Source organism: Ambystoma mexicanum, chromosome 13 (assembly GCF_040938575.1).
Source record: "Ambystoma mexicanum isolate Mex_15411 chromosome 13, UKY_AmexF1_1, whole genome shotgun sequence".
Lineage (NCBI taxonomy): Eukaryota > Metazoa > Chordata > Amphibia > Caudata > Ambystomatidae > Ambystoma > Ambystoma mexicanum.
The window spans coordinates 61,515,718-61,530,645 of NC_090938.1; the positions used below are offsets into that span (position 1 = coordinate 61,515,718).

The 14,928-nt window shown below is 48.3% G+C and overlaps 1 protein-coding gene across 1 annotated transcript in view; it reads right to left on the reverse strand.

The window, feature by feature from the left end:
* Window positions 1-14,928, reverse strand: part of CD34 (CD34 molecule) — a 142,669-nt gene that overhangs the window by 62,826 nt on the left and 64,915 nt on the right. Inside the window, exon 5 of the mRNA XM_069633268.1 lies at window positions 3,644-3,797. Coding sequence (XP_069489369.1) covers window positions 3,644-3,797 — 154 coding nt within the window. The remainder of the gene's footprint in view (window positions 1-3,643; window positions 3,798-14,928) is intronic.

Genomic DNA, 14,928 nt, shown 5'->3' on the forward strand with positions numbered 1-14,928 from the left:
TACTGAGACGTGGTTCAATGCCAGCTCAGTCACTGCTTTTGACCCAATGTTTACAAGATCTTTTCCAAGCCATGACCTAACCGTGCTGGCGGTGAGGTTGCCTTAATCTTCTGAGTGGGTTCCTGCTTCCCTCATAACCACTCAGCCTTACTCTTCCTTCGAGAACCTTGTCTGCAATTTGTTCATCTCTCCCTCCTCCTCTCTGACCATTGCCACTATCTACAGGCCTCCTGGCACTAAACTCCCTGTTCCTCTCTGAATGGGCTGACTTCTGCTGCTTTCTCCTCACTACCACCTCCAAACGCCTTCCCCTGGGGGACTCCAACATCCATTTGGACTCCTCTATCTTAGCATCCACACTCTTCCTTGACCTTTGCACCTCACTCTCCCTCTTCATTCTCCAGTCGGGTCCAACCCACTCTGGAGGACACACTCTTGATGCCCTCATACACTCTGGTCTTCCACTGCCCCCCTCTGATCACACCTCTCTCCTGGTCAGACCACTCTTGCCTCTCTTCTTCCCTGGGTCCCATTGGCCCTCTGACTGCACCTCCTCTAGCCCTGCCAACCTCGTTCACAAATATCCGTCTGATGAAACGAGTGTCAGCTACTGCCTTCTCATCCACCTTCATTTCCCCTTGCCCCCCTAGCCCTGACTCTACCTCTGACTCTGCTCTCAGCACCCCCAATCTGGCCATTACTAACACTCCGGACATTCTTGCCCCAGTCGTGAGGATCTGTCTGAAACCTGCCTCTAGGCGGAATACCTGGTATGACTCCGACCTTGCAGCCCTGAAACGCAAGTGCAGAACTGCAGAACGGAAATGGCAAACTTTCAGGCTCACCCTCTGACAAACTGGCCTGCCGCCTGCTCCAAAGGCAATACAGACTCTCCATTTGTGCCAAGAAAAGGGCCCACATCCAGGCACGGGTATCTGGTGCATCCAACAACTCGGCTGAACTCTATCTGCAGGGAACTAGCCAACCCTTCTGCAGGCTCCTCCTCCCTTCTACCTTCCTAGGCCCCCTGCAACGCAGTGGCCACTCACTTCAGCACAAAAACTCTGGACATCCTGAACACCCTTGCTACCCTCTCCCCCAACGCCTCCCCAAACCCCTTGCCTTCTATGGTCTCCCACCCTCCTTCCTCCTCTCTCTCCTCCTTCTCCCCTGTCACGTCTGATGAGGTCACCAGAGTTGTCCACTCTATGAAGGTCTCCTCCAAACAGGTTTCCCTTTGCTCCTCCAGAACCATCAAGGACAACATTGTCTCTCTTGCCACCGCTCTTGCTGATTTCTGCAACCACTCTTTTGCTACTGGATCTTTCCCCTCCTCCCTCAAGCCCTCCCTTGTGTGCCACTTCCTAAAAAAGCTTTCAGCAGACCCTACTTGTCCAGCTAACTACCGCCCTATTTCAATCACCCCCTGCCTTGGGAAACTCCTGGAGAAGTTGGCCTTCCACCAACATACCTCATACACTGACCTTGTTGGCCATCTCCATGACTAATCAATCTGGATTGCAAGCATGCAGAGGCATGGAAACTGCTATTCTGAACACCCGGCAAGAACTGCTCGCATCTCTGGATTCTAACTCTCCAGCTGTCCTCATTCTACTTGATATCGCCTTTGCATTTGACACGGTCAACCACTCCATCCTCATAAAATGGCTCTATGATACCCTGGGTATCTCGGAACGGGCACTGGACTGGCTGACCTCCTTCCTAACTGACCGTACGTTCCCGGTTACTCTGGACACCTTCTCCTCGCCTACCTCCTTCTCCTCCTGTGGTGTCCCCCAGGGCTCCAACCTCTCCCCCTGGCTCTTAAAACACTTGCCTTGCTATGCTGGCACGCATCATTTCTTCCTTCTCTCCCAACTTCCAGTGCTTTGCAGGTGACACTCAACTCTTCTTCAAACTTTATGCTGACCCTCTTGCTTCTTCCATCATCCCGGACTGCCTATCTCCTATCCAGTCCTGGTGCACTTCCAATGATCTCTGCCTCAATGCCAGAAAGACTGAGATCCTTCCTATTGGGACCCCTGCTCCCTCTTTCTTCACTCTGGCCATCCTCTATGGGCTCCCCCCTTGTCCTTCATCTGAAGCCAAAACCCTTGGAGTCATCTTTGACTCCTCTCTCTCCTCCCTCACATTCAGGACATTGACAAGATGTCCAACTTTCAACTCTTCCTTCTCAAACTAATACTCCCTTTTTTCACTTTCCTCCAGAAGCTCAATGTTACCAGAGCTCTGGTTCTCTCTAGGCTTGACGCAGCCTACTCTTGAATCTACCTGCTCCCTCTCAAAGACCCCCTCCAGCTAATCCAGAATAAGGCAGCAAGACTTATCCTTGGCCTCAAGCCCCGGGACCGCCTCTCTCCTGCCCTAAAAATTCTTCACTGACTCCTGGTTGCTGCATGGATTAATTTCAAATCCATCTGCATCATCCACAAGGCTGTCTGGGGCCGGGCACCACGCCATCTGCAACGTGTTATCACTAAATATTCTCCCTCTAGACTTCTACGTTCCTCTGGTACCAACTCTCTGCGTGTGAAGCGTTTCGCTAAATGGAGGGCCGGAGGCCAAGCTCTTACTTCAGCAGGCTTCCTCCTGTAGAACAGCCTCTCCCTTCCTCTTCCTCTTGAGTCGGACCTCCTCAAATTCCAGAAGCTCCTAAAGACTTTCCTTTTCACTTCTGCTTTCCCTTCTTCCCTCCTCGGCTAACCTCGCAGTCACTATGATTGATAACCAGGGCCCTTATGTGTCCACAGGGCCCTGGCCTCCCACACCCAATCGCCTCAGCTTCTGCCTCACTTTCCCCCATTCCCTCCTCCCTCTTCTCTCTTTGCACATGCGCGTTCTGAATACTCACAAGGCTTAGTAGGTTCGTCTTTCTCTTCCATTGTATATATTGTTTCAATCCCATGTTCCATCCCTGTTGCCATGTGGGCGCTTTGAGACACAATTAACTTGCTGTATGAATAAATTCAGTTGACTGACACTAGTTGTCATTGTAGCAAATATTGTGCATTGTTATTGCATTACTTTAACTGCATTAAGAGAGCTAAAGATTCCTGTGCTATACTGGGATCTTTCAGGCACGCCCTAACTATATCCAAGGGCAAGTATGTCTCTACTTGGTAAAGAAAACTTTAATTATATTAGATCAAATATATTTTATTAAATCTTAACAACAATATCAAGTTCTTGTATATTGCTTCGTGTTTTTTTATATTGCTTCTAAACGCTGTAATATTAGGTATTATATGCACAATGGGGCTGAAGGTATGGACCATGGGAAAATTAAGGGCGGAGTCTGCTCTGCCAGGTTTTGAACTTGCAAAGGGCATGGTTTATCCCCCCCCCTCCCCGGTGGTACCGTAAGACAATGCCCAACTACAATTGCATTTGTGGTGTATAACTTATAACTCATAATGGCCATGTAGTGCCTTATCCTAATACAGGGAGTTCCACTGCTTTAGTTGCTTGCTAAAGGATATATTTGCAGAGCTCCCTAAACCCCACTTGACACAAATACTTTTCGGACAGCAACAGCCAACATTATACTTGTAAATAACTTCAAGGGTCCCTTCATTAAAAATTTCACCTGGGTCAATGGTCGTTAAATGATCAAGAAGAGTACCTAGTTTCTTTCCTCTTTCGTCATGAATATTTAGGCAACGAGGATAAAGTGCTGATGTTGATACCATCAGAACACATGTGATGGAGGGGTTTTCCTGGTAGTTTTCTTTACAGAGCTTCTCAGCTAGACGTATTTTGGTGGTTTTTAGTTCGTCCTGTGAAAGAAGGAGAAGGCAATGAGTGAATGACTATGTCCCAGTGAATCATTGTGCACTCAGCATGAGGGATGGGTGTCTAAAACTTCCTTTATTCTTCTACTTAGTCTATCCTATTGGAACACAGTGAAAAATACCCCACGGTAAAAACGGAGACATTACAAATAAATGTTCTGGCCAACATAGCTCTAGCGAAAAAGATGACATGTTTTACACAGTGTCTTTAAAAAAACACAATTGTTGTGCACTGAAAATATATTACAAGAATGATACTGAAAGAATTAAACAACAATCAGCTGCTTCTTTAACACATGAAACAGATTATATAAGCACTTTTAAGCAACTGGGTTGGGATATGCTACACAATGAAGGAAATGGAGCAGGGTGGGAGATGTGTGGGAAAGTGAGTGGCACCTTTTAAATCCAATAAATGACGATGTCTTAGTGAAATGTTGTTTTAGTTCTGTGCTATTGCTGTTTACATGGGTGTATTTATTGTAGTTAATTGAAGCACTGTTACATTTATTTTTATATCTATCTTTTTTTTATGTAACTTCAGTTGTAATGATACATGTGTTCTTTTGCCGTTACAGGAATTCCTGGATTTTAATTGCAAATAACCATCCTCCCTAGGGTCCTGGCCCTTTCATGCCCATACGCTTCGCGAAGATTGTGCTTTTATTCTCCTAAACCTTGGAAAAACCCCAGACACTTTAGGAAATCTGACTTTTAAACCAGTAAAGACAACTTCACGAGAGGCTTGTGGCGGCTATTTAATCTTGAACAGCTGTATGGCTTTTGGTGACCCCTTACCAACAGTGTGCTAACTCATTCCACCACAGCTATGCTAACGAGTTTTCATCATTGCAACGTGGTGCTAAATACGCCTAGAGCAGGGTCAAGGTGGAAGGAGGGGTCAGGTAATGGTCTGGGTTCTTGGGTTTCTGCCAATGACCCCCGGGGTCAGCTCTCAGCTGGGCTCTGCCAATCAATGCGATGTTTCACATTCCAAAAGGCATGGAAAATTAATTTCCTGCCAGGCCAGCAATGTTTCATCAACGGAAGCCATGATCTTTCAGAATGATTTTCTCGATGTCAGTAACCCCAGATAATCCTGTGTTCCCTGAGGGGTGCCCTCGGTATCGAGTCCCATAATCCTGGGGACACAGCCCCAGGAGGCTATGGAGAAGCCGCACATTGACTGGTGTCTCTTAAGAGTCCTGGAGGAAATGTGCTCAGTAGCTTAGTCGTTGAAGTGAAAACTGATCAAAATGGTGTACTCTTGATCGCATTTCTGTGGTCTTGGACAACTCTCATTTTCTCGATGTGTTTCTTTGACTTTTGTTTGACAAAATTAGGAGTGCTCACAAACATGTCACATCTCAATACCAAGTGCATAGTTTTGGGAAAACCATGAAAATGCTAATGTTGTCCGAACCTTGCTTTCGGGTCTGTAGTCTGCCAGCAATGAATGGTTGGAAGAGGGGGCTGCACAGCCCCATCCCGCCCAGGAATTGGATAGCACAGGGGCAACGCGCTGGTCTTGCAAACAAGATCACGCAGAGCACCAGAAGTTCGAAACCCGGATTCGCACCTAGAACTGGAACTCAGCTACGGCACTAGGTGAGTTATAAAAACACTATTAAATAAATAAATAGCACTCCCCTGCAGGTAACCAGCTGCTTTGTGATGAGTGCTTGAGCACCCCCAGCAAAATAATTAGGGGAGGGACACTGGAAACATTCTTTCCTTGTTTGCGAAATGACCCTTTTTAGCCCCCTCCCTGAGCAATTTGGCCATTTTTGCTACTTTGTAGGCCTCTGCAGCGCTGATGGTGCATTGGTCAGCCATATAGCGGGCCATGGCCTAAATCTGCTCCTGTTTCTTTCTGTTGGTCAAGGAATGTGCCAGTCGCGAGGTGAGCCATCCTATTGGTCAGTGAATGTGTATGCTGCAAGCTGAGAGACAGAGTGGCAACTGGGTAATTTTGATTTGGTACTGTGGAAATAGTCCTCTTACATTGTTGCAAATTACCTAGGGCGTTGGTACTTCACAATTGTATGAATGAGATCAGATCCATTTATTCAATTGTTATGTAATGCTTGCTGTATACTGTTGGTTCCTCTTGTAAAGCGTTTTGGATTTAAACGCTATATAAATTCAATAAAATACAAAATACAATACTTTTCCCAAAAACTAAATAATAATAAATAAGCATACATTGGATTGGTGGGTGGGTTGGACTTCTATACATTTAGAAGGGAGTCGTTTGCCACTGGAATATTGTCACAAAATGCAGCTTTAGTTCCGGTGCACCTTTTAAGAAGAAAATTACAGCCATCTCCCTGAAAGCTGGAGCATGTCTTTATTTGATGCCTCTAGCACCACCAGTTTCTCTTGTACTCCTCAAGGCAGGCTCAGGACCTTTCCGTCTTACACTGCTACAGTATTTGAAATAAAATATCTCCTTGCTCAGGCCCAACCGCTCTGGTGGGGGTGTGGCCCTTATCTTTCCTGAGTGGATTCCTGCCTCTGTCACTCCTATGCAGACCTACTCCTCTTTTGAATGCCTTGTCTGTCGGCTCTCTCTCTCTCCTAGCCATTCCCTTACTGTGGCTACTATATATCGGCCACCTGGTCAGATCTCTTCCTTCCTCTCCGAGTGGGCGGACCTCTCCTTCTCACTCTTGGCCTCAACCACTCAACTCCTCTTTCTTGGAGACTTCAATATCCACCTGGATGCCTCCTGTCCCCCCTCCGGACACTTTCGCGACCTCTGCGACTCTCTCTCACTCTCCATTCTCCCCTCTGGCCCGACTCATTCTGCAGGGCACGCTCTCCATGCTCTGATCTCCTCTGACCTTCCCCTCTCTGTCCCTCTCTCCACTCCTCTCTCCTGGAGTGATCACTTACTCCTATCCTCCCACCTGACCCTCCCTACCCCTCAGGCCAAGCCACCTCCATCACTGCCACCCTGCTTCTCGGTCATCCGACCCATGAAGCGCGTGTCAGTTGAGGCTTTAGCCGCCACCATATCACCCCTCCTCCCCCTTTGGCTGACTCTCACCCTGACAATGCCCTCTCCACGCTCCACTCTGCTATATCTGATACTCTTGATATCCTTTCCCCTGTCATGAGAATCCACCTGAAGCCCAAAGCCAAGTGTAACTCCTGGTATGACTTGGATCTCGTCACCCTAAAATGCAAGTGCAGGATGGCCGAGAGGAAATGGCGTGCTTCATGTTCATCCTCTGACAAACTGGCCTGCCGCCTGCTGCAATGGCAATACCGGCTCTCCGTTCTCACCAAGAAGAGAGCCCATATCCAAGCCTGCATCTCTGCGGCATCTAACAACTCGGCTGAACTCTTTCAAATCTGCAAGGAACTGGCCAATCCTGCCGCAGTCTCTACCTCTCCTGTCCCCTCCCAGGCCCTCTGCACGGCACTGGCTTCTCACTTCATTTAAAAAACTCGGGACATCCTGTCCTCACTCTCCTCCTATCGCCTCCCTCCCTCTACTCCCTGCTCTTCCTCTGATCCTACTGCAGCCACCCCCCTCCCTCCTTCTCTGCCTTTCCCATTTTCTCTGCAGACAAGGTTTCTCGACATGTCCGATCTATGAAAGTCTCGTCGAAACAGGTAAACCCCTGTTCCTCCAAAACTATCAAGGAACACATCGACTCCCTGGCTCCTGCCCTGGCCGATTTCTGCAATCACTCCTTCGCTACCGGAGTCTTCCCATCCCCCCTGAAGCACTCCCTCGTGCACCCTCTTCTTAAGAAACCCTCTGCTGACCCCTCCTGCCCAGCTAACTATTACCCAATCTCCATCACTCCCTTCCTGGGCAAGCTCCTGGAGAAACTAGCCATCTCCCAGCTTAATCTCCACACCAAATCTGTTGGTTGTCTTCATGACCATCAGTCTGGCTTCAGGGCTGCCAGAAGCACGTAAACTGCTCTCCTGAACATCCGTGAAGACCTGCTCTCCAACCCTACCTTGACTCCAACACCCTGTGTGTCCTCATCTTACTTGATCTCTCTTCTGCCTTTGACACTGTCAATCATGCCACCCTGCTCAACCGTCTCCGTGACAACCTGGGTATCACTGGACAGGCTCTCGCGTGGCTGACTTCTTTCCTCTCCAACCGACCCTCCCAGGTCCAACTAGGGTCCTTCCTCTCCGACATCTTTTTCTCTACCTGTGGTGTCCCCCAGGGATCTAACCTCTCTCCCTGGCAGTTCAACCAATACCTGGCACTCCTTGCCCACCGCATCGCCGCTCTCTGTCCCAACTTTCAGTGTATTTTGCATTTGTATTTGTGCTATATCCGTGCTATGCGGATGATACCCAGCTCATTTTTAGGCTACCCTCGGCCTCCTCCTCTCCTTCCCTCATCTCTGACTGTCTGTCTGCCATCCAGGAGTGGTCTGCCGCCAACGACTTCTGCCTTAATGCCAGTAAGACTGAGATTCTACTTATCGGCACACCCACTCCCTCCTTCCCTGCAGCTCTCTGGCTGGCCTCTCTTGGCCCTCTTCCTACTCCCACCTGCAAGGCTAAAAACCTTGGGGTCATCTTCGACTCCACACTCTCCTTCTCCCCTCACATCTTAGATGTCTCTAAGAAATCCCACTACCACCTGCACCTCCTCAGAGATATTCTTCCTTTCCTCTTCTTCCCCCAGAAGCTCACCATCTCCAGAGCCCTGGTCCTCTCTAGACTGGACTATTGTAACAGCCTCTATCTAAATCTGCCTGCCTCTACTCTCCGCCCTCTGCAACTTATCCAGAACAGGACTGCGAGACTTATCCTTGGCCTCAAGCCCAGGGATCGTATCTCTCCAGGATTGAAATCTCTGCATTGGCTCCCAGTGGCTGTGAGGATTAAGTTCAAAACCCTCTGAATTGTACACAAGGCCTTCTGGGGTCTGGGCCGCAATACCTTCAACTCTCTCTTCCTAAATATCTTCCTTCTCGAGCTCTTCGCTCATCTGCCTCGAACTCCCTCAGGGTCAGTCGCTTCTCCAAGGAACGAGTTGGTGGCAGATCACTCTCTTCAGCAGGGGCCTCCCTCTGGAACAGCCTTCCTGCCTCCCTGAAACCTAAGGAGAACCATCTCCGGTTCCGGAAACACCTCAAAACCCTTCCTCTTTGCTTCTGCTTTCTCTGCCTCTCTCCCCTGCTAATATTCCTGGCTGAAACTGCACTGGTTACCTGGCCACCCTTTCTGATCTTGGGTCCAGGCCAGGCCCCGCTTTTTTGCACACTTGCCCTGCACCCCTGGCAAACCATCGCACCTGGGGACTGTTTTCTGTACCCCTACAGTCCCCTACCAGCACTTATTCTGCTCTTACCCTGCACTTGCCACCATCTGGCCGCTTATTAACTTATTTATTCTTCTATCCCTTGCACTCGGCCAAATAAGGCTTAGCAGGGCTGGCCAGGCTTCAAGACAATTTGTCTAATGTGGGAGCAGGCCCACGAGATAGTGGAGGTACAATACCAAGGTAATGAGGAGTGGACACCCAAAGCCTAGTTCGCTTGATGTCCACACGTAATGTTCAACTCCAGCTCCCATAAGGCACCATTCCGGTTTAAGGAAGATCCAGAGTAGCCACATTGGAGAAGAAGAAAATGTCAAATGGCACTCTTACCATTTGAAAATATTTTCTTTTTGTTTAGGAACTTTTTATGTCATAAAGCAACAGTCCATAGTAAGGAAAACTTGGACTGGACTCGGATGGCTTAAATATAAAATGGGAACTGGTGGTGAAACAGGATATGTATAACATCCAGAAGGCTCTCTCTTGTGCCCCTAGGTTGGAGTAACATGACCCAATTTCACCAATTCCAGAATACATCAAAAGGATTCTTCACTGCTCCTCAATCAATCAATCAATCAATGAAACAAACTGGAGCACTACAGAAATTATGTAAACCAAGGAAGAGGGGCAGGAGCAGCAGAAATAGCAGATCCGTGGGGTAGAGCACAGCACACCCCCATCATCTCGTGCAGAGCCACTGGGCCTCATTACAAGGTCGGTGGTAACCTGCCAGCGTTATTGCTGCTGACCACGTAACACCGTTTGCACCGCCTGATATCCCGGTGCCACCGAGATATTACAAGTCCCGGCGGCCCGGAATGTCAAGCGGTGGGGACACAGAAGCTCTGGCACCGTTGCTAATGGGGCCGGTGCTTACGTGAAAAAAATGCCTGAAAGGACCGGTGCTCCCGGTAGGTCAGACCTGCTGGGAGCACCGGCCCTTGCAGGCATACTCGTAGTCTGGCGTCCAGAACGGGTGCCGGTACATTTCTACCTGCACCCTTATTTCCGGACCGCCAGACTTGTAATGAGGCCCACTGTCTTCATTCCAACTGCATCCAAGAGGGCCACTGGCCCCCTTTAAGCCCTCTGCCCTCGATGGAAATGGAGGAAGGACTACATTTCAAGTTTTCTATTGAAGTAAACAGACAGGAGGCAGTTAGGATACAGTGACTCAGAATGTTTGTGAGATAGCAAAGGGGAAAGCCCTGGGGAGCGACTAAAAAGATAGGGAATCAGAGCTGTGTGCATCTTGGAAGGAAGGGTGGTGGTCCTGCTGCAGTTTGCTAGGTGGTGAAGAAGAAGAGAGAATTATGCTAGAACTCTTTGATGCTGGGAAGGGGGGCATTTGCCTGGCTGCTGCAAGGAGGAGGCTGGAGTAGTGGATACCAGGAGCCTCTGGCTGCCTGACCGATTACTGGGAAGGGGAGAGCTCCCTGGTCTACAGCCCATGCTAGAAGTGACCTGCAACGACGAGAGATTGAGCCAAGCACGGAAGCTAAACCCCAGTGACACTCAGAAGTGAGGCGAGGGATAGTGCTCTCTCTTCCCCCCAGTAGAAGGATGTCATCCCAGTTGACACCCTACAAAAGGAGGTGCACCTGAAGACCCCAAGAAGACGGTATGCCAGGTAAGACCCTAGTGAAGTGGCGTGAACCTGAAGACCCTAGAAACAGTGACCTAACGAAACGAGAAGTGTTTGCATTGCCTGGTTGCAGCCAAGCGACAGTGTTTTCAGCCACCTGGTTGGGGCCGGGGGATACATCTTTGAATGTGGCTGGAGACAGTTTATGTGGCCACCTTGTTGGAGCTGGAGCCAGGGAAAGCAGTAACAAGTCCAGACTCTTTGGCAGGAGCCAGAGGTAAACTCTTTGCTACACGCGATGCTGACAGCCCGCCGTAGTGGCCAGAGGGCTTTTACCCTACAGGCTGCACATCTCGGCAAATACTGTGGAACTGTTACAACATCCTGAAGGGATGGAAGTGGTTTGTGCTGGAACATTTTGTGTTTTAGAATAGGGTTACCATCCAGGAGGCTGAGAACATTTAGAATAAGTGTGGAACTTTGTATTTGCCACCTTTCGAATTGTTTTTTTAATCTCATTAAGGCCCCCCCCAACGGGGGACGGACTTTTTTTAGAATAAACACCCCTTTCTCTTGAAGACCCCCTAGGTTGGAGGGGAAGACAGGCCTGTAGCAGGCCTTTCTGTTGATAACCTCGTTGGAGTTATATTGTATTCAAAGTAGGACATTCCTATAGGGGTGAGGAAGTATAAGAAACGGTTTTAGACATGTATGTTTCATCACGTGGGATCACAAAGGAATAACTATGTAGTTACCCAATGGAGGCACATTTTTATATAGACATTACTCTTTAGTTTAGAGTTCCCCTCGTCCCATTAGTTGTTTATGAAATCGTATCCCTCTCTAATTGTGATGTCAAAGTTACTGTTTGAACAATATTCGATGTCTATGCTGCCTCCTTGCTTGGATTTTCTCACACCATTGTAGGCACACCTTTGCTTTGCATGACGCACTCGCTACTTTTGGAGGCCTTTCCAATTGTGTGATAACCACCTGTGATTTCTCTTTCTCCAGACGGAAGGTTAACTACGCAAATATACTGCATTAAAACATGTGTTACGCAGTGCTTGCAGCAGGTGTCACAGACGACCATAAAGGAAGGCAAAGAGCAGTTATGTCACAGATGTCAGACCCTATGACTTTTTTGCATTGGGCCAGGCTTTGCATTGTGATAGATTATTTGACCAAGCATGTGGTTCCCCTCAATAGCTCCAATGCTTCACAAAGTCAATGAACAAAATGCAATCATTAGTGGGTCCATGACAGAGCTGTAAGACGTCAACATAGCATTCAAGCAATCTTTGAAAGCTCAACTTTCAAAGTTGAGATGGGGTGAAGGCCAATCGACATGTAGTAACCCTTGAACTGCCAAATGCGAGATGAATTGAATAGCTTCTTGAAACAGGATTCAATGTGTATTGTATTTATAGAGCACTCACGGCATGACTTAATGGCATCTGGGACCCTTGAAAGATTGCCGTCCTTTTTACCGGGTGTCTTTTGAGAACAGATGGATCTTGGAGTTTTCCCTCAGGTTGGGGCTGAGTTGTATGTCTTCAGGGAGATTATTCCAGAGGTGGGGAATGATCGCAGCAAGTCATTGGCCCGCTGGAGCCTTGCACGTCATTTTTGGAATTTGCAGGTGCCTAAAGAGTGGGGTTTTGTTGCTTTGATATCGCTTGATCTTTTATTACAGGCAGTATGGGAAGAGTCTTTCAGTGTGCTGGACTATTTGTTGCCTTTTGATTTGATGGCTGGGCAGTAACAGAGTATGTAGCAGTATCCAGCCTTGACTTTACAGATCATATGATGGCCAGGACACTTGTAATCTCCCCACTTGATGCTACAGTGCAAACGCCATACATAATGGGTCCTTAATTGTTGGGAAAAGAGAATGGATTACAAACAAATGAAGAAGCCCAGAGACTGTTCTTGCACCGGTTAAATAGAAGGAAACACAGCTACGTGGAGCTCCTCTTCCTGTTTTCAAAATGGCTGCTGAAGAGTTGAAGGTTTGGCTCGAAGCTGATCAAAGACTGCACAGGAAAATCCAGGCGACTGGTTAAAATAAGAATTGACCCCCATGACTTTAAACAATTGCCAGCCGTGTCGCCAGAGTCTTTCCTCCCCTTCCTTGACATTCTTTTGACACGTTAATGCAGGATGTGAGAACCCTGGCTGGGACTCTCTAAACATGGCACCAGAAAGGACAGGGTGTGCTGTATTTTTTATTTTGGCGTTTGAAGACAATAAATATAACAAGAATGCAGGCATGTTAACTCTTTCTTGTCACATCTGTTTCAGGCAAGAAGCCATAACGTTCTTTCAAGGGCTTTGTAGTAGTGTGTAGTAGTGTGGTACTCTGTGGAAGCTCTTGCATATATAAAGAATAATATAGCCCCACTGTGGTTTATATACATATTAAAAGTGACAGAGGAGTTCTGTGCTATAGAAATCACGAGGTCGCTGGTAGGATGTGCCTTGTGGCAGGGTCTTGCCCCCTGGTAGGGATGGGTGCAGGCGCAGAGACGGACCACAGGGTATAGTTTGACCTTAAATTAGGCAATGAGCCGTGGGAGGGGATGGGCCAAACCCAGAGTGCTGTAGAACATTCTTTAATACACTGAGCCAAAGAATGGGGCATCTTCGCCTTCCTACTGAGCACACTATAAAGAGTATCCCGCGTGGAGTAAAACTAGAGTTCAGGATCATGGGTGGACTGGGAACCAAAAGAGGCCCTGGAAATAATTTTCAAAGTGGCCCCATTCTACACATTTTCACCAAGCCTAACCCTTTTCCTATGGGAAATTTTGGGAATGCAACACAAAAGAGGCCCAGAGTGCTGAGGCCTGCCGGTAAATCTCCAAAGTTCCCTATAGGCCAGTCCAGCCCTGTTCAGGATTCCCTGATTACTAGTTGTATGTAGCATACATTGCATGTTAAAAAGCCTTTGGGTGCATAGCGACCCCAGAGTGAGCACAGATGAGCTGCTGTGCAATCAATTTCAATGCACCCTAACTTGCAGATCGCTGTTGCTGGTTCAGGCGGATGAGGACCGAGCGTCCTGTGGTTATGGTCCAGGCACTGAAAATCTTGATATCTCTTTCTGTTTAGGTTTTCACTAATGAAAGTCGGCCATCATTACAGGGGTCCCTTTGACTACGCCTGCTATTTCCAGGCACGAGAAAACAGGCAGAATCCAGATGAATTCCGGCTTCTCTGCTAAAATCTCTTGATGGCAATGCCGCTGCCGGTTTCCATCGACCCATGGAGAAATGCAGGGAGTGGGTTTGCGGCTCTGCTCATCCCTCCCTCTAGGGAAAATGATCCGAAATGGCCCAGAAGAGGAGAAACATACAGAGGATTTGCCTAGTAAAATGAGCATGCTAGAAGTAAAGCAAATCCTCGGAACAATAGGCAGCCAATGAAAGACCTTTAAGTTAAGCAGAAAGGGTAGGTTCCTGATTTGAGCAATCACCAATGTTATGTTCTGTTAGCGGTATTTATAGAGCGCGTGTTCGCCTGTGGGCATCTTGGCGCTGAGGAAGGGAAAAGTTACTCAAGCAGGAAGGCCCAGGAGCCAGAAAGCAGGACATTAAAACAGATAGGCCTTCCGGAAGGCTAGATGATTAGACAGCGATTTAATCGCAAGAGGAAGATGGAGGCCCGCCCTGCAAGCCGAGAATGGCGGTAGGAGGGCGTGGATAGCAAACTTGCCGTTGCAGAGCGTAGAGGGCGATTTGGACAGTAGCACTCAAATTTGACGCAAAGGTATTCTGGCCCTGCAGTGCACAATGCAGAGTGCCTTGAACTGAATATGCTGTGCCACTGGGAGCCAGTGGATAGTGCAAGGTACGGGAGATATATGGTACCCATCTGGGGTGTTGGCAGCCTGGCTGCCGAATTCTGGAGACGCTGTAACCAGCCAATCAGCCATTTGGGCTGTGACAGGTACAGGGAGTTGCAGTAATCCAGTCTGCTCAGAATCATGGCTGCTACTACAAGAGGGCATAATACCAGAGGAATCAAGTGGTGCACTTTCCCAAGAACGTTCAACAGGAAGTGCCCCTGTTGGCACACCGCAACTACTTGGGGCGCCAGAGAAAGATTGGCTGACATAGTCACTCCAAGATTTTTTACCTTCATAGAGGGAGCCGGGAGTGGACCCAAAGAAGAGGGCCAAAAGATGGAGATCCACAGTGCAGGGTTAGGAGGAGCGCCCA